The sequence below is a fragment of the Xyrauchen texanus genome, chromosome 10 (genome assembly GCF_025860055.1).
Source record: "Xyrauchen texanus isolate HMW12.3.18 chromosome 10, RBS_HiC_50CHRs, whole genome shotgun sequence".
NCBI classification, from domain to species: domain Eukaryota; kingdom Metazoa; phylum Chordata; class Actinopteri; order Cypriniformes; family Catostomidae; genus Xyrauchen; species Xyrauchen texanus.
In genome coordinates this window covers 40014796-40039557 of record NC_068285.1, presented here as the reverse complement: position 1 = coordinate 40039557, position 24762 = coordinate 40014796, and the positions used below count along the sequence as shown (strand labels likewise).

At 35.8% G+C, this 24762-nt stretch overlaps 1 protein-coding gene across 3 annotated transcripts in view; it reads left to right on the top strand.

The window, feature by feature from the left end:
* The first annotated feature begins 624 nt into the window (after window positions 1-624).
* The window catches only part of LOC127650342 (septin-7), a 78111-nt gene continuing 53973 nt past the window's right edge, over window positions 625-24762 (top strand). For 2 of the 3 annotated variants that reach the window (XM_052135696.1, XM_052135694.1), the window contains exons 1-2: window positions 4371-4375; window positions 19838-19940. In XM_052135696.1, coding sequence (XP_051991656.1) covers window positions 19931-19940 — 10 coding nt within the window. In that variant the 5' untranslated portion in view covers window positions 4371-4375; window positions 19838-19930. Of the gene's footprint in view, window positions 630-4370; window positions 4376-19837; window positions 19941-24762 lie in introns of those variants that run through there. The other variant, XM_052135695.1, reaches the window with a different exon arrangement.

The following is a 24762-nucleotide window of genomic DNA, read 5'->3' as shown; positions in this document are numbered from 1 at the left end:
TTTCTTCGCTCTTTAGGTAATTATAATGACAATAGTTGTTTATTACTTCATATAAAGCACTTTAATTGAATTGTAACGCTTATGAAGAAATGCTGTGGCGGTACCATGTTACAGTGATGATATGTGATTGAAATACCAGGGCACTGAGTGGTTACAATATTCAAATACTATTGTAATCCTAATATAACTAGTGATGCACCGAAATGAAAATTTACTAATTTTTTTTTTAATACCCATATTAAAATATTATAATTTTTTATATAATTGTATTAATATAATACTTTTTAATTAATTTAATGAATTTAATTAATCTGAATTAAAAAACTACAAATCAATAAAATTATCAATTTTTTTTTGAAAGTAACACCAAAATTGGACAGAAAATCTATTATAACAATATTAAATATAGTATTCTTTATTCAGTTCTTTAACAATCAAATTTAACAGATTTTTTGGATTTTCTTTACCAATTATCCAATAAATGTAACGTTCTAGAAAACTAATGATATGCAAAACAGCAGTCAAGTAATGAACTTAGCAGCTCTAGGCTAGCATCTTGCGAATACAAAACGTTTAAATATGCTACAAAGTACGTTTAATGATAACAAGAGGCAAAACACAGAATGGCATAGGGCCTCTATTCTGTTTATGTAAACTTATTTATACTTTAATATAGAATTATTGTGCAAAACAACAGTAATAGAACTAAAACCAAACTCAACTGTAAACAACAGATGTAGCCTCAAGTGAAGAACAACGTTTTGCAGGGCTAAACCTATTTTAATGTAATTGCTATACACATAGTAAATTGGACATCCCTAAATATAACCATAGTACACATGCAACAACAGTGATATATGTCCAAGGAAGTGGTATTACCATGGTAATTATCCTGAAAATCATGACAGTACCATAGTAATGTGTAGTGGGGTAAGGCAATTAAAAGCTGCGGCCAGATATTTGCTACTCTTGTCTGTCCGGTTGTTGAAACACCTTCTGTATCTTTCAGTCTCAGCAATCTAGAAATATGTGATTCAAATCTGTGTGAATTGAGTGTCTGAGACTCTCCCATGCTTGTGGCCTACTAAATGATTCAGAGTCACGTGAATCAAAGAGGTTAAGGGCAAATATTTATGGACGATCGTGATTTGTCTGTGGTCCTGGAGAGAACTGGTCACCGCTACAGATAGATGAGAATAGTAAACATTTGTGAGATCTCCGTTACAAAGAAGGGTTTAGCTGCCAGTTGATACATTTGCTCACACACACCGGTGGCCAAACGTTTGGAATAATGTACAGATTTTGCTGTTTCGGATGGAAATTTGTACTTTAATTCACCAAAGTGGCATTCAACTGATCACAAAGTAGAGTCAGGACATTACTGATGTAAAAAAAACAGCTTCATCACTATTTGAAAAAGTTATTTTTAATCAACTCTAGACATTTGACCCCCATTTTCAGCAGCCATCACTGCAACACCGTATCCTTGAGTAATCATGATAAATTGATCATTTGGTGCTAGAAAATCACTTGCCATTATATCAAACACAGCTGAAAGCTATTTGGTTCATTAAAAGCTTAACATTGTCTTTGTGTTTGTTTTTGAGTTGCCACTGTATGCAATAGAGTGACATGTCTATATTAGAAAAAAGAAACTGCTTCTCTTGAAACTTGTCAGTCAATCGAGTTTTGAAGATTGATGGCTATATATACATTGCTTGAAATTGCCAAAAAACTGAAGATTTCATGCAAAGATGTACACTACATTCTTCAAAGACAAAGAACAACTGGCTCTAACAAGGACAGAAAGAGATGTGGAAGTTCAGATGTACAACTAAACAAGAGGATAAGTACATCAGAGTCTCTAGTTTGAGAAATAGACACCTCACATGTCCTCAGCTGACAGCTTCATTGAATTCTACACGCTCAACACCAGTTCCATGTACAACAATAAAGAGAAGACTCAGGTCTTATGGGAAGAATTGCAAAGAAAAAGACACTTTTGAAATGGAAAACAAAAAGAAAAGTTTAGAGTGGGCAAAGAAACACAGACATTGGACAACAGATAATTGGAAAAGAGTGTTATGGATCTTAACCCCATTGAGCATTTGTGGGATCAGCTAGACTGTAAGGTGCATGAGAAGTGCCCGACAAGACAGTCACATCTATGGCAAGTGCTACAGGAAGTGTGGGGTGAAATGTCACCGGAGTATCTGGACAAACTGACAGCTAGAATGTCAAGGATCTGCAAAGCTGTCATTGCTGCAGGTGGAGAATTGTTTTGATGAGAACAAATTCTGTACATTATTCCAAACATTTGGCCACCAGTGTAACTTTTGTGGGATGTTAAACCATTTAGTCAAATGCCATTTTGTAATGATCGGTGTCACTTGCATGCCACTGAAAGTCAATTCACTCACCAAACGTTCGGGTTTGCACTTGCCTAGTTCATTGTTCAGATGTTGCATGGTGGTATCTGATTGTACCTTTCCTTTTGAGCAACTTTAGGCAGGTGCACACTGTACGATTTTGGCCACGATTCTGCTGTCTGAGACAAATTTTGGGATTCCTAAAGGATTTCTCTCTGCAAAATCGGCAATCTTACAAATTTCAGTGTGGCATGTTCACAGACAGCCGATTAATAGCCTTTGTGATGATCTTGATGAAAGTGAGTCACGTTCACTGATCGGGACGATTGGGACCACAGTCGGCTACGATGTATATCGTGCAGTCTGACGTAATGTTGCACAGTGTGCCATGGCGAATTGTGCAGTGTGCACCCGCCTTTTAACATCTTGCAAGATCTCTTTATAGAAGAACAGTCATTCAAGGAAATATGTTTGATTGTAACACAGCACAGGTCATCCACGAGTTCTGCATTGCCTCCCTAGTTACTGTAGATCTCATGATAATTATTGCACAGTGGAAGGGGTCATCCATTGTTCATTGGCATCACGTTTGAATCACAATGCTACTGCTTGAATCTTTGCTCACATGTGACTGTGTTGGCCTGAGACTGTTTTAGGGCAAAACGGACGAGAGGTAGACCGACATATCAGTTTTACATAGTAATGGCTGCCAATAGTTGTTGTTTTTTTAAACTATTGGTTATCTGCAAAGATCTATGACAATAGTTGCAGATTTTTTTAATTATTCCTATTTTTTTTTTTTATTCCTCATCACTAAAACTCATCTGGTGAAACACATACAAACTCTTCACACGACACACTCTTCATCGGCAAATCTGCTATCGTTCGTCTTCTAACACAGACAGCGGGGAATGTTCTGTTGTTTTCTGTTTGAGTAAAACCAATCGTTTCCTATCAGTGCTTGTCAGGTAATGAGCCGATAGGATAAACTTGTAGCAAGGTCTTGCTTTTGAATGAGAGTTGCATGCTCAACATTTGATGAACAAAGTGAGTTTGGATTGAGATTCCCTACTGCAGTAAATGTTTCAGATTTAAGTTTATAAGCTTTGCCTCAGATGGACTGTTCACTGAACATCGTGCATGTTGTACACAAAAATAAAAAGGAAGCTTGAGGACAGATAGCCTTATTTGGCTTTGCTCTCTGGGTTATTTTTGGTATCTGATTTACCTACCCTTAAACATCAGAGATGTGTCTGAAATCGCATATGGTACATAATCAGTTAATGTCATTTAGAGGTAATATAGTCGAATAATTGTTAGAATAATCAATTATCAAAATAATCTTTAGTTGCAGCCTACTGCACTGCTGCCACACGATTGGCTGATTAGATAATCACATGGATGATTGTTGGTGCCAGATGGGCTGGTATGAGTATTACAGAAAGATTCTTACTTTTAGAATCCTATCTGTTTGGTAACATGGCAATTTCAGTTAGGATCTCATTCAGGACAAAAGCTATCACAGAATATAATTTCCATAAAATAATCCTATCTTAACTTGTTACTTAACTACTTAACTGATCATATCTTAACTTAAGATAGGAAGTTTTCTGTAATACACCCCCAGATTCCTCTGGGCTAAAAAGGTGCTTCTCTCTCTCGTTCCATGTATTACATTTGCTTACATGGTTGCACTTTCAGTTCTCACAGATTCAGCAAATAATAGCATTGTAGAGCTGCTTGTGTGCATTGAAGCGATTTCCATGTGTGTGCCTGTGTTACATAGGCATAAGACGTCTCATGTTTTGGATACAGATGCTGGTAAAATAATAAACAAAACAAAAAAACCAATTATCCAATAAATGAAACTAGAAAACTAATGATATGCAAAACAGCAGTCAAGTAATGAACTTAGCAGCTCTAGGCTAGCATCTTGCGAATATAAAACGTTTAAATATGCTACAAAGTACGTTTAATGATAACAAGAGGCAAAACACAGAATGGCATAGGGCCTCTATTCTGTTTATGTAAACTTATTTATACTTTAATATAGAATTATTGTGCAAAACAACAGTAATAGAACTAAAACCAAACTCAACTGTAAACAACAGATGTAGCCTCAAGTGAAGAACAACGTTTTGCAGGGCTAAACCTATTTTAATGTAATTGCTATACACATAGTAAATTGGACATCCCTAAATATAACCATAGTACACATGCAACAACAGTGATATATGTCCAAGGAAGTGGTATTACCATGGTAATTATCCTGAAAATCATGACAGTACCATAGTAATGTGTAGTGGGGTAAGGCAATTAAAAGCTGCGGCCAGATATTTGCTACTCTTGTCTGTCCGGTTGTTGAAACACCTTCTGTATCTTTCAGTCTCAGCAATCTAGAAATATGTGATTCAAATCTGTGTGAATTGAGTGTCTGAGACTCTCCCATGCTTGTGGCCTACTAAATGATTCAGAGTCACGTGAATCAAAGAGGTTAAGGGCAAATATTTATGGACGATCGTGATTTGTCTGTGGTCCTGGAGAGAACTGGTCACCGCTACAGATAGATGAGAATAGTAAACATTTGTGAGATCTCCGTTACAAAGAAGGGTTTAGCTGCCAGTTGATACCTTTGCTCACACACACCGGTGGCCAAAAGTTTGGAATAATGTACAGATTTTGCTGTTTCGGATGGAAATTTGTACTTTAATTCACCAAAGTGGCATTCAACTGATCACAAAGTAGAGTCAGGACATTACTGATGTAAAAAAAACAGCTTCATCACTATTTGAAAAAAGTTATTTTTAATCAACTCTAGACATTTGACCCCCATTTTCAGCAGCCATCACTGCAACACCGTATCCTTGAGTAATCATGATAAATTGATCATTTGGTGCTAGAAAATCACTTGCCATTATATCAAACACAGCTGAAAGCTATTTGGTTCATTAAAAGCTTAACATTGTCTTTGTGTTTGTTTTTGAGTTGCCACTGTATGCAATAGAGTGACATGTCTATATTAGAAAAAAGAAACTGCTTCTCTTGAAACTTGTCAGTCAATCAAGTTTTGAAGATTGATGGCTATATATACATTGCTTGAAATTGCCAAAAAACTGAAGATTTCATGCAAAGATGTACACTACATTCTTCAAAGACAAAGGACAACTGGCTCTAACAAGGACAGAAAGAGATGTGGAAGTTCAGATGTACAACTAAACAAGAGGATAAGTACATCAGAGTCTGTAGTTTGAGAAATAGACACCTCACATGTCCTCAGCTGACAGCTTCATTGAATTCTACCCGCTCAACACCAGTTTCATGTACAACAGTAAAGAGAAGACTCAGGAGTGCAGGTCTTATGGGAAGAATTGCAAAGAAAAAGACACTTTTGAAATGGAAAACAAAAAGAAAAGTTTAGAGTGGGCAAAGAAACACAGACATTGGAGAACAGATAAATGGAAAAGAGTGTTATGGATCTTAATCCCATTGAGCTTTTGTGTGATCAGCTAGACTGTAAGGTGCATGAGAAGTGCCCGACAAGACGGTCACATCTATGGCAAGTGCTACAGGAAGTGTGGGGTGAAATGTCACCGGAGTATCTGGACAAACTGACAGCTAGAATGTCAAGGATCTGCAAAGCTGTCATTGCTGCAGGTGGAGAATTGTTTTGATGAGAACAAATTCTGTACATTATTCCAAACATTTGGCCACCAGTGTAACTTTTGTGGGATGTTAAACCATTTAGTCAAATGCCATTTTGTAATGATCGGTGTCACTTGCATGCCACATAAAGTCAATTCACTCACCAAACGTTCGGGTTTGCACTTGCCTAGTTCATTGTTCAGATGTTGCATGGTGGTATCTGATTGTACCTTTCCTTTTGAGCAACTTTAGGCAGGTGCACACTGTACGATTTTGGCCACGATTCTGCTGTCTGAGACAAATTTTGGGATTCCTAAAGGATTTCTCTCTGCAAAATCGGCAATCTTACAAATTTCAGTGTGGCATGTTCACAGACAGCCGATTAATAGCCTTTGTGATGATCTTGATGAAAGTGAGTCACGTTCACTGATCGGGACGATTGGGACCACAGTCGGCTACGATGTATATCGTGCAGTCTGACGTAATGTTGCACAGTGTGCCATGGCGAATTGTGCAGTGTGCACCCGCCTTTTAACATCTTGCAAGATCTCTTTATAGAAGAACAGTCATTCAAGGAAATATGTTTGATTGTAACACAGCACAGGTCATCCACGAGTTCTGCATTGCCTCCCTAGTTACTGTAGATCTCATGATAATTATTGCACAGTGGAAGGGGTCATCCATTGTTCATTGGCATCACGTTTGAATCACAATGCTACTGCTTGAATCTTTGCTCACATGTGACTGTGTTGGCCTGAGACTGTTTTAGGGCAAAACGGACGAGAGGTAGACCGACATATCAGTTTTACATAGTAATAGCTGCCAATAGTTGTTGTTTTTTTAAACTATTGGTTATCTGCAAAGATCTATGACAATAGTTGCAGATTTTTTTAATTATTCCTATTTTTTTTTTTTATTCCTCATCACTAAAACTCATCTGGTGAAACACATACAAACTCTTCACACGACACACTCTTCATCGGCAAATCTGCTATCGTTCGTCTTCTAACACAGACAGCGGGGAATGTTCTGTTGTTTTCTGTTTGAGTAAAACCAATCGTTTCCTATCAGTGCTTGTCAGGTAATGAGCCGATAGGATAAACTTGTAGCAAGGTCTTGCTTTTGAATGAGAGTTGCATGCTCAACATTTGATGAACAAAGTGAGTTTGGATTGAGATTCCCTACTGCAGTAAATGTTTCAGATTTAAGTTTATAAGCTTTGCCTCAGATGGACTGTTCACTGAACATCGTGCATGTTGTACACAAAAATAAAAAGGAAGCTTGAGGACAGATAGCCTTATTTGGCTTTGCTCTCTGGGTTATTTTTGGTATCTGATTTACCTACCCTTAAACATCAGAGATGTGTCTGAAATCGCATATGGTACATAATCAGTTAATGTCATTTAGAGGTAATATAGTCGAATAATTGTTAGAATAATCAATTATCAAAATAATCTTTAGTTGCAGCCTACTGCACTGCTGCCACACGATTGGCTGATTAGATAATCACATGGATGATTGTTGGTGCCAGATGGGCTGGTATGAGTATTACAGAAAGATTCTTACTTTTAGAATCCTATCTGTTTGGTAACATGGCAATTTCAGTTAGGATCTCATTCAGGACAAAAGCTATCACAGAATATAATTTCCATAAAATAATCCTATCTTAACTTGTTACTTAACTACTTAACTGATCATATCTTAACTTAAGATAGGAAGTTTTCTGTAATACACCCCCAGATTCCTCTGGGCTAAAAAGGTGCTTCTCTCTCTCGTTCCATGTATTACATTTGCTTACATGGTTGCACTTTCAGTTCTCACAGATTCAGCAAATAATAGCATTGTAGAGCTGCTTGTGTGCATTGAAGCGATTTCCATGTGTGTGCCTGTGTTACATAGGCATAAGACGTCTCATGTTTTGGATACAGATGCTGGTAAAATAATAAACAAAACAAAAAAAACTGTCCAATCTCAACGGTGCATATCGTCACATTTTTTAACTGCGATGTTTCATGCCATAATACAAGTTACACCCCAACTGAAAGGTATATTTTTTGGTCATTTGAAAAATGTCTGCTGTGGTCGAACAGACACAGACCTGATCCACACTTGTGCCATTGGTTAAGCTAACTGTAAGTCGAGCTGGTCAGGATGCTCAAACAAGTAATGTTTTGATGGCACCACAGTGAAAATTCTGTCATCATTTACTTATCCTCATGCCATTTAAAACCAATATGAATCTCTTTCTTCTGCAGAACAGACAAGGAAATATTTTAAGGAATGTTGCGATAGCTTATTTTCATTCAATATCAGATGATTGCGAAGTTTAAAGCTTTAAAAAGCCCCCAAAAGTGTCATTAAATTAGTCCATGTGAATTTGAATCATATTCCAAGTCTGCTGAAGCAATCACTTGAACAGACCGAGATTTAAGTCATTATTCTCTATCAAATCAAATCATTGATCATCTCCTGTAAACGGCGCACAATCAAATATGGCGACACATCAACATCAAAACTTATTGGTTCCTGTCTGTTTGGACAGAAGATACACAAGAACCGGTAAGGTTTGATATAACAGATGTGTTGCCATATTTGATTTTTACTTTAATTTATGTCTCTCAAGTAGGGTTGAATAAATGATGGCAGAATTTTCATTTTTGGGTGATCTTTTCCTTTGAGGATGTACAATGGAACTCCGCACTTACAGTACATTGGCCAAGCATTCACGTCTGCCAGGGCTCCAGAACTAAATGATCACATTATTGTTTTTGATCGCACTGGTGCAACTACAGACTCAATCTCTCTATTTATGCGCTGCTGTATTCTGTTAAGTATGATTGAAAAATAAACCCATCAAAAGTGTAATGAAACAGCACTACCTCGAATTGATCAATGGAAGAGTGGCGTGTGCGCAGAGCAGTTGCATATACTCGTGAAACAGCCTCAATCTCTCCACTGCTCAGCACATTATAGCGCTGCAACAAACAGTGAGAAGCACTGTCGAGTCGCCAAAACCATTTGTTGCAAACCAAAACTTAAATGATCAGACTTTTCACACATCACCACCCTTAAAAAATTACCATTTATTTACTCTAGTAGCATTAATAATTAGTACTTTAGGCAGAAATGTATTCATAATAAATGTAATATTACAGTCATAGCTCTATTAAATATATAATATGCTACATTAGGGGAATGAGGGAATATAATTTTTGTTACCACATGGCAGTTTATAAATGCACACTAAAAACAAAGTATAAACCATTTTTTAAACGTGTTTAGGGTATGTTCATTACAAATATGCTAATATTGATAATATAATAAAAATCAAAGGCTTTAAAGCATGGACCTTTGTATAGCTTATACTGGCTAGTTTTCCTTCCATGTAAAATCTGTTCTCTTCTAATGCTCTTCTTTTGGCCTTCAGAAATTCCAAGTGCTGAACTTGAATCAGTAATAGCATGATGAATGGAGAATGGATTATCAAAATAATTGAGCCCTAAGTAAATTAGCCTAGGTGTTAACTTTTTACCTTTTATAAATGTTAGATAACCTTCCTGTTGTTAATGCCAGTAAAATTACATCTGCATTCAACTCAAAATCACTGCCTTACTGTCGAATAAGCATTTCAGTGGAACAAAATATGCAATATTATAGCAGGGTTTCCGTGGATCCTTAAAGTCTTAAAAGTCTTAAATATACTTTTTAAAATTTAAGGCCATAAAAATATCTTAAATATTTTAAATTAGAAGAAGTCTTACATTTAATTTGCTGAGATCAAAAATTTTGGGGCGTGAATAGGGAGACGCTTAAAACGGCAGAATCTGCATCAGTAAAAATCATCTCTCTCTCGTACAGCCGTCATTTAGCAGCTGATGCTTGAGTTTTAGAGTGAGCGTGTCCAGAGAAGTGCGTTTTTACTGAATTTACGATGTTACTCATGTATAAACCTTATAGACCCATTAATCAGAAATGCAAATGCTGTTATTTTGCATCTCTGTAAGCGAGCGATGCGCTAACACTAGCTCCTGCTTAGAATCGATAGTCAATGTTGCAATTTGCAAGCGCTCAAGGTTGAAATGGTCTTTTGAAACCTTTCATATCTTGGTGCCTCCTTATTTTACACTACCTTTGACAAGAATTGTAAAAAAATATTCAGATCATTAAAATGCATTACATTCTTGTGTCAGAATAGTTCATCATTAATAAGTGGTTTTAGAATACAATGTATTGTTTACTACCATATTATTGATCATAAGTCAATCATACAGTTCACAGCAATCCATTACACAAGTGAATTTGTCAATCAGTTGGAGATTTATTATGAGGGCTTGTTTAAGAGCCCATCAATGAACAGCTGCGTCAGACATGCTTGTGTAGCCTCTCGGGTGCTTTGCATCATAAACATAAAATTTTTAGGTCACTGTGTCAAGTTAAATATAATACTTAGAACACATCTTGAGATCTCTTAGTTCAGATTTGCACTCCAAGTGTTTTGAACGCAAGAACGTAACGCATGTCTGTGTTGTTCTGCTGCTCAAGGGTGTTTTCTTCACTGTATAAACTGCGCATTGCCACACAGCTGAAGTTTCACTTACTGCCCTCTGGAGTAAACAGGTGGTACTACAAGCTTCATTTCTCAGGAATGTTCCATATTATGGTCCGGGGGCATTGCGATTTAATGGCATACATTTTTTTAACAATAATCTTTTGTCAAATTATTCGCACTGAATTAACGCGTTAAATCGACAGCCCTAATAAAATTATAATATTAATAATTTACATGTGAAAATATATGATCTATATTTAATATTTAGTATATAATCTGTTTTCAATATACATCATAAATAATTATGCAGCACAGTTCTCTTTCATAATTTAATCTGTTAACATTTTCAATACATATTGTCAACTTTAAACGGCCATTTTTAAGGTAACTGATGAGTTTTGACTTTTACTTGCAATATTTCACACAAAAATGGAAATTGTCATCACTTACCTTCATGCTGTTGCAAACCTTTATGACTTTCTTACTTCAGTGGATATCAAAAGGAGATATTAGGGAGTTTCAGTCACCATTCACTTACATTGAATAAAAAATAAGATGCAGTGACAATGAATAGAGACTGAGAGTAAAAGATTTGCTTAACATCTCTTTTTTTGAGTTAAAGAATTTGGTAAAGCTATCTGCCAAGAAAACAATGTACATGCTATACCTTATTCAGAGTGGTATCTTTGATTTTTTTATGACAATGACAACAAGGTTGTGCGGGATAGACCTACAGTCTCTTCGATAAGATGTACTGCAGTTTAAAGTATTTTTGGATCGTTCCGTGTACAAAAAACTCCAGACTACAGAGTTTTTGAAAATCAGATGGGATATTGGAGCTTTTTACAGATTTACACCGTGCATGCCATTGAAGAAATGGTAAGTCTATCCCTCACAGACTCGTTTCCATTCCCATAAATATCAAACATGGCGCTACTGTCTATAAGGTCTATAGAACAGTCCTCTTATTTACAGAAATGTCAGCACATGTGCAGTAAGTGGTGGCAGAAACTCGCTGACTGTTGTGTTAGATTTGACAGATTAGATGATTAAACGTGACACAAAACCATCATATATACAAACACATAATAAAATGAGTTAATAACAAACATGTAATCATGTTCACTATACATTTTTGCTGCAAAGTTGTGAGTTGAAATGATCTCCTTCCAGTCAGCTCTGTTGATTATCTTGAAGCCACAGCAGTCAATGAGAGCCCTCGGAATCAGTTTTCAAAAACGTAATCTGATAAATGTTTACTTTTTGTGCATGGTTTTTGCCACCACTTCAGTGTTTGACATAAGCGGTGACATTGCCAAAGCAGTGGTCTATTGCGTCACGTCTTGCTGGAAAGCAAGTGACTTAAGAGAAGGTTCACAATATAGGTTACATACTTTAGGCTACATGCATTCTTAATGAATTAATTTAGTTTTAATGTTGTATTAACTTATTTAAAAATGAAAACGCATAAATGCATAATAAAATATAAAAAACATGTCCAGAGACATCCAAGTAGTCTCAGTGGTTTTGTATTAACCAGCTAATAAATTATTTAATGTGGTTTTTTTATTACTATTGTTGCGAAAGTAATCTTATATTTTTCTTTTATTTGCCCTTAAAAGAAAAAGTCTTAAATTTCATTACTTCGATCCTGCAGAAACCCTGTCTAGTAAATCACACTTTTTTTATATAATATAATAATATTGCATTATTTTTAGTCTCTCTCTTGACATTTTTCTTTTTATAGGCACCAGACTGCCACCAGTTCTATGTACCAAATGAGGTGCTTGTGCCACCAACTGTGGAACGCTCAAATATTAGTCTTGAGCCCTGTCTGCACTTCCATACTTGCATAGAATATTTTACTGGCTTTATGCCTTGTATAATGAACTTGCCCTGTTCCTGGGTCAGTGCTGAGGGTTGATGAACATCTATCTCCATAATAACCTACATCTATGACCGATGCCGATATTCAGAGAACATAAATTTTCAACTTTATAACAACATAAAAAAAAAAAAATAGTAATGTATTTTAAATGGTAGATCGCAGTTTCTTCAGATTTCTGTTTAGTCATTAAATGTATTTCTGCATGAAGAAATTCATATATTCATATATCTGTTATTGTAGTAACACAATGGCACGTAACAACAAAATGAACTGTGACTGGTCATTTTCATGTCTCAGGTGGCTCCTTCACAAGCAAGCAGGTGATTCCCCGTCTGATGCGAAAAATGGCAATATTCTGAATATCGGCTGACTTATCGGCCTTTGTGATCTATCGGTCAACCACTTATCCTGTTGTGAAAGACCTGACAAATTGTTGTTCAATTTTGGTTGTGGGGATCATTCATGTCAAGGCTAAAACCACATGGAAATCTAGTTGTGCTTTTTTTGGGTCTCTCTTGATCCTCAGTCTGTTCCTCATGGTGGTTTGATGTAGTTTTTGCTGGTTTGTGGTTCAGGCTGTTCAAATTAATCTCGGATGTTGTTTGCATTAGGACATTTACAGTATTCTCTCATTCTGATGTTCCCCCTCTCATATGCTGAGTGTCTTGTCTTTGGAGGCTTTTAGCCAGAAGATGGAACATTCAGGCCCTCTCAGTTTACAAGTGTCAGGTCAGACTTCCTCTGCGTATACTCTTCTGTTCTCACAGCTTGAACAGCAGCAGGAAGTGGTGGAGGATATTTGTTACAGACTTTCATTTATAGTTTATATAATGAAATAAGAGCATTGCTTATTTTGTGTGGGTGAGGGAATATAAAGTGAGAAAAAGAAAGAAAGACTTCCAGCCGAGTCCTACTGACTTATTACATGAGCATCTGTTTTTTTTTTTTTTTTGTATAATTGACCGTTCACTAGCCCAATCTTTAAAGTGTTTCTGTCCAGTCCTATCTTAGCAACTGTTGCCGTCCGCCATTCCTCTAGCAAGAGTTTGCTTTTTTTCTATGGGAGTAATGTGAGTTTGCATAGTTTTAAGTGGAATTGTGTAGAAATTATCCAATATATTTATACCCGGTCACTTGTAATAGTGACATGAGTTGGATGGGAATTGTGGAATCCAGTCATAAAAACAGCATGAATTTTAAAGTACAGAATATTAAGGAATTTGACATATTTGGGATAAAATAAATCAGGGTAACCTTGCATCCTAGAAATCCTGTAAAACCTGCAATTTTGCAATATGTTTTTCCATTTGTAGAAAAGTCATGGAAAATTAGAAAGATACCTAAATGTCCTGGAGAATATTTTAGGATAATAAAACTGTTCGAGGTTTTTGTTTTTATATTTGTTTGTTTATATTTTTGTGGGAGTTTGGCACGAGTATGTTGACGGCGCATGCATCAGAGTGCTTGAGAAGCTCTGAGTTCAACTGAATGACACACATATGCACCATCGTTTAATATTCCCTTATTTGGGCATTAAAATGTGATTGGAATTTGAAGTGAACTCTAATAACCGTGATCAGACGATTATTTAATAGTCTTGTGTGTTTTTGCTTAAATATTACAACTGTGTGGCACATAAAATATCCTGGAAATGTCCTGGAAATTTGTGCCTTGAAAAGAGTGGTAACAATGAATCAAAAATGGTCCATGAGTGGCAAAAAAAGCCATGATTATGCTTTAGTATAATGGTTAACCCACAAAAGGCTGAATGTGGTGCACGCTGCAAAGTGAATGTGTGAAGCTGGACATTCATTGACTAATACCTCATAATAATCATCACGTGTGTAATGGATGACAAACAGCAGATCACTCATTTACTGTAAAGCGCATGCAGACTATATATTTTTATATATTACATCCCAACCATTAGTGGTTTGATAAGCACATGAAGCCATATAGTGATCTGCTTATCCGGAAGTGGGAAACTGTTATCATACAACAAATTGTGAAATTGAAGAAATTTCAAAAGAAATATGTTGTTGAATTGGGCTGCAACTAACGATTATTTTTATAATCGACTAATCTAATGATTATTTAGAGTGATTATTTGACTATTCGGGCAATTATTGCAACGATTAATCATTAGCTCTTAACAGATTATTCAGCTTGTGCCCCGAATTAAAAGGTTGTATTAAACGTGCTTACTAACAATAAAGAGGAAACAAATAAAATCATCTTTTAAAAATACCTCTAAATGACAATTAAAGGGGAAAAACTACTTGGATTTCTGTTGTTTAATTAATTAAAAATGTCACTGCAAACAATCCTATATTTTAAAATATTTAAATATGAAAATTTATTAAATATTATATTCAAAATTCTCTAATACTTTTTTCTTCTGCAGTATAGCTGCTAAAGTAAATGTACATAAGGAGTTTTAGATATTTATTAGGGCTGCACGATATTGGAAAAAACTGATATTGCGATATTTTGTTTTTCTGCGATATATATATTGCGATATGAAAAAATACAGGATGACTTCGCCAGATGACATGAATGGCTCTATTTGAGAAGAATTAATTATTCTAGAATGATTGGGGTGATTTTGTAGGGAACTGCATCTTCATGGAAAAGAAACTGAAAATGACTTTTTACTTTTTTACTTATTTTGGGTAGATTATTGTATTCATGTAATACTCTATCAATTCACCCTAAAGATTCACCCTAAAGAAGTACAGGAGGCTTTATCTCTGTACTCCAACCAGGTTAAAACAGAGCATTACACTAAGGAAGTTTCATTATCACAATAGGGCATTAATGTGAATGACAAAATAAGTAATTTAACATTTTATTATATTACAAATTAGATTACAAACCTCTTTTTTTTTTTTTTTTTTTTTAAGAAATGTAAACAATAAATATCTTTCAATTTAAACCCTTTGGGGAAAAAAGTGCAGCTATACACCAACCCTGAGTGGTTTACAAAAATACAACAAAAAATAAAATGTTTCTAAAAGAAATAACTTTAAAAAAATAGTTGCGTGATTGTATTACATACTACTGCTTGTCAAGCGACCGGATCATGCTTTTAAAACCCTCTTTGGTAAACGTGTTAATTGGTACCATGTCTCTCGCAAGGTGAAATGTTACTGAATCTGTTTTTTTTTTTCTTCTGCCGTTAGGAAACTTTCTTGTGTGGTGTAACACTGGCAAAGGCATCTGAAATAGTTTTTTGCTTTGGATGGCATTTAGATCTGGCTTTGCACTCGACATACAAAGATTCGTGGCGCTGACTTAAATGATCAAACAAATTGGTCGTGTTTACTTGTGTTGTGGCAACAATTACAAGACAATCTATACCTGTTTTTTGGTCAACATCATCCTGTCTGTAGACAAAATATTTCCATATAACTGACAATGCATTTCATTTTGCAACGAAATCCTCCATTTCTTTTGGTGCAAGCAGAGCCTTGATCTGCAGCAATTAATGTTTTTTTTTTTTTAATTATTATAAACTCTGTGTATCTATGAACCCATAAATCGGAGTAAATTACGTAATATCAGACAGATATAATGCTACATTTCCTATTGGAAAAAAAATATTGTAGACTATATGTTTATCTTACTACATCGCACGTTCTGCGATGTGACTATTGCAGATGCGCAGGGGCGAAAATTTCATCAATGTTGGGGGGACAATAAACATAACAATTCTCAAGAGCAATTTTTGAAGGTTTTTTTTGTTGTTGCCCCGTTTGCATTTGTATTATTTTATTTTATTTCTTAAACAATTATTTTAAGAATATATCATTATATTATTTACAATACACATATTTTAATGATATTTTAGGGGGGGGACAACCCTCATATGGGGGGGTCCTGACACCCCCGACCCCCCTGTGATTTCCGCCTATGCGGATGCGCACATCGCAATGTCGATGCTGAAACGATATATTGTGCAGCCCTGATATTTATACAACGACACTGCTTCTGTATTTACTTATTTTGCATTTTTGTATTATAAATACTTTGCGATCTGCATCACCTTAATCTGTTTGGAAAGTTTGGAGTGCGTCTGGACTGTGAGCTGTTCTTTCTTCCTCTCCTCAATCAAGTGCGAGCTCAAGTGCTGCCCTCCCACGTCATCATTAGCGTTTCAAAAGATCTCATGTTGTGTTATATGAAATCAGACGACTATTCAACAACGAAAATATTTGTTCGACTAATCGTTTAAGCCCTGTTGTAGAACTGTATTGTTAAATGTAATATACAATGTAGCATTAATAAATAACAGTAATAATATTCATAATAATATATGAATAGTATATACACAGTATCTCACAAGCAAGAGTGCTGTTGTACTGAATAAAAATGTTCATCAATACTTTCATTAATATTGTGATTTCATTGTGCAGCACAAATTGGAATGTGCCGTGAGCGATCTGCAGGCACTTCATTTGATAAAGAAATGCAATGGTTTGTTGAAAAGTACTTTTTATTTTGTTTTTCATTTTAAGTTCTATGAATTCATTTGATTAGACAGTTTCTTATGCTAAAATTGTATTAAACTTTAAAACACAGCATTTAGAAAACATTTAATGGAAAACACAGAATTTGGGGCAAGATAAATAGATTTCAAAGGACCCTAAATGAGGTACCCAGAGAGGATACACGCAGTGTTCTTTCTTTGAATAAAAAAAACAAAAGATAAAATAAAAATAAAATTCTCGAGAAGAGCCTGCCATGGATTAAACTGTCAGCTCTCATATCCAATGAACACGTATAACATAACATCAGCGAGGACGGCTACATTTTTGCTCGAAGGTAAATTAAAGCTGATAACATATTAATTTATGTATTACTTCAGGTCTTGTAAAGGTTATAGTAAATAAAGTATTCACAGCATCATAGTGAGTGTGTTATGAACATTATAAACAGTTCTTTTCACTAACACTAATGTTATCAGGTGTGTAATCACTATCAAACAACACTTCTCATTTCAAGTGACTGTGATAACCATTTGAATTTAATCAGATTCACAGTCTCCACAGTGTTTATTCAAATTATTGTTTCATTTATGGAAAAACATCAGCTAAAAATGCCTTGCAATATCACTCTTCATTCCTGCCTGCATTAGAATATTTATCCAATTCCGTTTGTAGGAATATTTTGCCAATAACCTCACCGTTCACTGCAATCTCTCCTTCATTCATATGGAAAGTTCTGCAAATCTTGTCAGAGCGAGCAACAGTCCCCAAGCGGGGTGGAGCTTATCGAAGGGTCAATTATCACAAGCTTGCATCTACCCAGCTGGATTCATGTTCTTGCAGTCCATTTCCCCTCAGAGGGTTAGCAGAACAGTGTGACTATTTTGATAGTCAAATCTGTTAGGTTTTTTTTATGTGTTGCAATCACAAATGAGTTATTTCTGTAAAATGGTATTCAGGGAAAGGCCTGATGTACTTGGCGAGATCATTTTTAAATAATGCTGTTGATTTTACTGGACGTGTGAGCACTGTAAATAGTGCTGAAGCACCATTTCTGATCTTCCAGTAATTCTGTATGTTAAAGAAGTGGTTTGGTTCTGCAGCAGGGTCGAAATTTAACCAGGGCTTATTGCAAAAATGCCACGTAAAGTAATACATGTGTCCCATACATTTAGAATGTGAGTGTGTGAATTTCTCTGACATTAGGTTTTATTTCATATTCCATTCTAACCCTATCTAGTTACAGGTTTAGTTACACCGTACTGATTCTGACCTGTATTTGCAGTCTCAAGGTACAGTATTGTTTAATGTTGAGCTAATGCAATGTTTCTATTGATAAAAAACCAAAACCCAACTCAAAGCTCCACAACTTCAGAATTTAACTGTAGAGTGCAAAAAAAGTGTTAATGTTGTTTATTGTAAGTTTTGAAACAATATAGGATACTTTGATTTAATTGCAAAATATTCAGATACAAGTAGTTTGACAGTGTAGGGAAATCATTCACACTGCATCATATTGGTGTCCGGTCACTGAAGGGCTTGTTTAACACACTTGATTCTCTGATTGGGGGATCTTTTACTCTCTGTACAACTGCCTACAATGAGAGGGAGCAACTGACATATGAGACCAAATTTCACGCTATGAGAATAAAAATGTCTGCCATTTATAGCCACTGGCTGGTAATGTTCAGATTGTGTAGTATAGTGGAGATGAAGTTCAGCAGCGAGATCCTTTCTCTGCGTGTTGAGAGTAAAAGTTGTTCAGTGTAATGTGTGTCCAAAGACGATATCCACAAAATTCAATGTGTTCTTTTCAGTCAGTTTTTGATAAAAAACAGAAATATTTAATTCTAATCACACATAGCACAGATGAAGAAATGAAGCCGTTGAAGTCCTCTCCGTTTAATATGTGCTCATTTACAGACACAATGTTTTAAACAGACAGACCTAAAATGTGACAAATTATGAAAGACTTTTAAAATATAATGAGTAAAATTAATATTTTCGTAATGTACCTAGTTAGAAGGTCCCCTGTATAATCAACAGCATTAGCTGGGAGAGAATTTGGTGATTGCCAGCTGAGATTGAGTGATCCAAGCCCGTCGTCTTGCTGAACATCTTTGTGGGTCACAAACCAACAATTATTGATGAAAAGCTCTTTATGAACTTTAACTGTTATTCTAATCGCATTCTCTTCCTCTTTTGGTTCTGGTTGCATCTGTTGCCTGGTGGAATCTGGTCATCTCTTCATCACTGTCCATCTATTCATCTGATGTTACAACATGATCTGAATGCTCTCCAAAGTAGCAGTAAGTATGCCTGCAATAATTTCAAACTACTCAACAACATGATTATGACTTTCTTTGCACCTTTAATGAGTATAGGTTCAGATATTGAATGTTATTAATGGTGTTTGCTATAGCAAACATGACTATTGCTATTGCTCATATTTGGCATTAGGGACTTGAACAAACCCCTACAAAGTATCAAACTTCAGTGCGTAACTCATCCCGCTCTGTTTGCATTTAGACCAGTATTGAAGGAAAGGACCTTAATATTATAGATACCTGGGTTGGGCTCTTTAGACTTGGGCCAGTAAGCAACCACCCAAGCACCCTATCAGCTGCATAGCAATGTGCTGAAAACCACAATCAACACACTAGCATAATGGTGGTGACATTTGGATGGGAAGGACCACTCACATTTTCTTCAGAAAAAGTACAATTATAGTTTGCTTTCTGTCGTAATCTTACAATGAAATAATCTAAATAGTAGTTACATAAATGGCCAATTAACTTTAACTGCATGTAGTCATTGAGCGTGGCAACCTACGCGTTTCTCATTTGAAGTGTTTTATCAGACAGATGTGCAGGCTGTGACTGTGTTTGGTTTTGGTCTACAGCAACAGAAGAACCTTGAGGGGTACGTGGGGTTCGCCAACCTCCCCAACCAAGTGTACAGAAAGTCAGTGAAGAGGGGCTTTGAGTTCACTCTCATGGTCGTCGGTGAGTAACTTCTATCCTGTTTATCCAACTGCTGCCATCTGAATACCTTTCTTTCCCTCTTTCAAATATCAACTCATTTGTCATGTACAGTACTGATAACCAAATAGCCTTAAATAACCCTTTTGAAATCTCTTTTGGACCATTTAAATGTTGTTTAACTTTTGAGGGACTTTTTAAAGGGATAGTTTATTTACTCACCTTTATGTCGTTCCAAACCCCAATGACTTTCTTTCTTCTCTGGAACAGAAAATACAATTTATTGCGCAATGTCCAGAGTGCTGTTTTCCATATTATGAAAAAGTATAGGTACTTCGAGCTCCAAAAAACGACATGAAAAAGCACAATGCTAGTACCATAAAAGTGGTCCCTTACAACTTGTGCACATTATTAGCTTTATGTGCTTGCAGTCAATGCTAATATGAAGCATGCCACCAAATTTGACATAATGATGTCTAACATCATTGGTTCTCTTGTGTCTGATGTCAAACTTGGCACAATGCATTCTGATGCGACATATTTGAATTGAATGAGATTTGAGAGCAATGAAGGAGAAGATTTTTATTGAATACTGGCTTGAATATCAGTGTTTCTCTCACACAAATCTGTCACATGGCTACAGAAGACTTGGAGTATTGCTCATAAATTGTATTGAAATACTTTTATGGTGCTTGTAATGGTGCCTCCATTAATTTTTATTTGTATTTTTTCTTTATTTTTATTATTATTATTTGTACTATTATTATACTGTGTGTGTGTATGTCTGTATGTGTGTGTGTATGTATGTGTGTGTGTATATATATATATATATATATATATATATATAGCTTACAAGTTGTAGTAAAATATTTTTTTATTGGAACTGTAATGGTACTTTTATGTCATTTTTGGAGCTTAACACCCCCTTTTCACTCTATGGAAAAGTACTCTTGACAAGGAGGAAACTCATGCTTGTTTAGAATGACTTGAAAGGGAGTAAATGATGGCAACATTTTCAGATTAGTGTGAACTATTCCCTTTAAAAACTGTTTGAATTTTGCAACATATGGAACAAAGCTTGAGAATAAAATGTTAATGAAAGCGTTGTGTTCAGAGATGGGGGCAAGTGACCCAGCATGCAGAGGTATGTGGATTATACACTCATGTGTCTAGCGGTATAGAGTTTCACATGGGCAGCTTCATGCCAGGCGTTGGCAGCTGTCTGCTGAAATGCATTAGTAATGGATTTCACAGAGTAGATCTGAGCGAGGGAGCAGAGCTCGAAGAAATGCGCATTCAAAACAAATGTGTTTCCCATTCTCTGATGGAGCCAGGGTTTTCCCCCTCCTTTGGAATGTGTGTGTGTTGCTGCCCTTGTGGGTGGGAAGTTTCCTGTAATCTCATCCATTCAACCTGGCCTGAAGTCTTGTTTCTACCTCCACCTTCAGCCCTACACACTCAAAACAAAACATAACCTGAAACTGACACCTACTGGGGTCACCTTGTTTCCTCCACACTCCAGAGGCAATCCAGAGCAGAAGCTGCATTGGGCCTGAAATGTCAGTATTCCAATGTTCTATCTCCATAGGGTTTGGGAGGAGTGTTCAAGTCACTACGCTCTGAAGTTTCCCCCCTCTGCTTCACGCTGGGCAGGAAACTGGCTTTTAGATGGCAATTTACTGTACAGCATTTAATTAGAATCATAGAGTAATAGAAGTGCAGCGACTGTCAAACAGATCCAGCTCTTGGCTGATAAAAGGAGTTTACACTGCACCAACAATCTCCAGCATCCAGCAATTTGTGTGGATTACACTCATAGTGAAATACATGTGCATATACTGTATATAACTTACATTACACTGCATAGACATGTTTTGCCTTCTCTGAATGAAAAAGTTGTCTTGCATTGAATAAATGCTTTGACCATGTTAAAACATATTAATTGCATTGCGTTAAGCATATTTCATTAATTGCATATTTTAATATCTTTGTCTCTCACAATGCATCGACCATGACGTTCAAAAACTAGTCTTAAGATGCAGATTTTGTTGTTTAACATGGTCCCGGTGGGATATATTCAGTGGTTTTTATAGAGTTTCAGACCTTTCAGTTGACTGACGGTGTGGTGGAGTCATGTGACTGGTAAAAATCAATATTTAACACTGATTAACACATTTACCAGAGCTTGTAAGGATTTTTCTTGATCTTGGTTTGTGTAGCAACAGCTAAGTCAAATACACTATATACAGTATATACTTTAGTTCGATTCACAAACAAATGATTCTTATGAGCCATTTCTTTTGATGAATTAGTCAGACTGCAATTGAAAAAATAAATAAAAATACAAATGATTTTCATTACTTTCAGTTCTTAAAGGTGTTGGAAGCTTTTTTTTTTCATGGAAAAGGATGCAAAGAAAATTAATGAAATAAGTGTCCTGAGATATCTCACCGGTCTCTGTGACAGCTGTAGACTTTGTAAAAGTCAACAAAAATGTGTCAGTGGACATTGATGCTTTTCACCTGTCAATCATTTTGCTCGTTCTCAAAGTGTTGTATTTGAAGTGATTCATTGAGGCTGTGATTCATAGTGTTTGTCAATTGAGGGCGCTGTTGTGCCACTGTTGAATTTGACATCCACAGGAACAAACAGTGCTGTTAATTTGCTCTCTCAAAATATCTTTGAAAGGCGGGGTTTTGGAATAAAGGGGCGTGGCTAATTCAACAGCTCAGTCACGTGATAGCTTCAGAAAGCTAAAATCGCTTACAGCATCTTTAAATGTGCATTCTGCCAGACAGTCATGCTGAAATACTCACAGTGACACTGACAGAGACTGCAACACTGCTTTTGGATTAGCAGCGCAAAACATATAGTGGGACCTGTTCAGTCTGATTCCTGAACAAATGAGTCTTAGGAGGCGGATCTTTTGAATCTAAAGCACAAAACTATACAACGGAGCCAGTAGTCCAATTTAGGGCCATCATTATTGATTATTGAGTAATCTGATGACATCTGGCGATTCATTGAGAGTAATCAAGAAAAATGATTTAATAACCCAGATTGCATAATGTTGTTGAGGTGAAGTTACGTAGCCTATTGCTAAAATGTATATATTGGTCTGTGTTATGAGGCCATTGACAAAAACATCATTGAGAGATGTTTTTACTTGCATTGAGCTACGGTTGCTGGCATTGTTGCTCGTGCTACGTAATGCCCAGATCTCAAAAGCTTGTCGCTTTCCACGTACCATATAAAATGACTGGAAATTCAGTTCCTCAAGTAATAACTGAAAATCATTTAACATGCGAAGACTAGCGGTTTCTCCCTCCGGCAAGCCTGTTTCATATTGTGTTTGCGGGGTGAGAGACGTGCAGCTGTGTGGCTTTAACAGCTCACAATTGAGCTTTGACTGACAGCATGCAGACCTGCGGCCTTATTCAGTAAATAAAGTTTTCTGGGTTCCTATGTTTAGTTTGACATTTGATAATGGCCATAAACTGTAAAATATTTATCGAAAGGGGGAAATAAAAACTTAATCAACATGAAATCTGTATTCTGTCAGATTTACTGAATAAAGTGTTTGTGTGTTCGTCACTGCGTGTGTAACTTTAAATCCGACGGATGGCTTATTACTTGACAATATTTGGTGTTGCTTCATAAAAGACTGCATTGTGTACAGTATGTTTTTGAACATTCGTCCGTAGACTGTATGACTGCATCACTTCTTTCTTATTTTCTGATTTGCAGATTAAATAAAAATGAATGAGTGATTAAATATCTGTATAAACACACAATTTCCAACAATCTGTTCTGTTAAAAAAAAAAAAAGAGCTGTTAATGAACCAGAATCGTTAAGAGGAATTGGAACTGGAATCGTTAAATTCCTTTGATTCCCATCACTACAACCTCTCGAGATTAAATCAGTCAAAACAAATGATTTGCTGAATCTGTTAGAGTGGTAACTGAATAAACACAACTCTCTACAGACATGAAAGAATCACCATTAGCTAGTATATTTTTGTTTTTACTTTTGACGACATGTAAGTGTCGCTGAAAAAATGCAACTGAAAACTGAAAAAGATATTAACCCTTTTGCACGTATGATCAAACCGGTGTGATCACACTAGGCTGGGCTCAGATGTGCGATTTAACTGGTGCGATCTGCATTCATACTGCTGTTTACAAGCAAAAGAGGTACTGAAGCGGTATTCATAATGCGCGCACACACTAGCGGTCAAAAGTTTTGAGACACTTGCCTGAAATGTTTCTCATGATCTAAAAAATCTTTTGATCTTAAGGCGTATGCTTAAATGTTTGAAATTAGTTTTGTTGACAAAAATATAATTGTTCCATCAGATTAATTTATTTAATTAGAAAAAAAAAAAAGTTTTTGAAATTAATGACTTGGACCAAATAATAAAGAAAAGCAGCCAATAAGTGCCCAACATAGATGGGAACTCCTTCAATACTGTTTAAAAAGTGTTCCAGGGTGATTGATCAAGAAGTTGGTTGAGTAAATGTCAAGAGTACATTTCTGCAAATTCTAGGCAAGTGTGACTACTTTGAAGATGCTAAAATATAACACAGTTTTTATTTATTTGGGATTTTGTTTAGTCACAACATAATTCCCATATTTCCATTTATGTTATTCCATAGTTTTGATAACTTTACTATTATTCTAAAATGTGAAAAAAAAGAGTGTGTTTCAAAACTTTACAAAGTGTATAAATATATATCTATTTATTTGTATTCATATATATATGACTTCACACAATATAATATGCAGGATTTTACATTTTATTTTGTATTTCACTGGTCATCACTGTAATATCATTTTAGTTTTTTT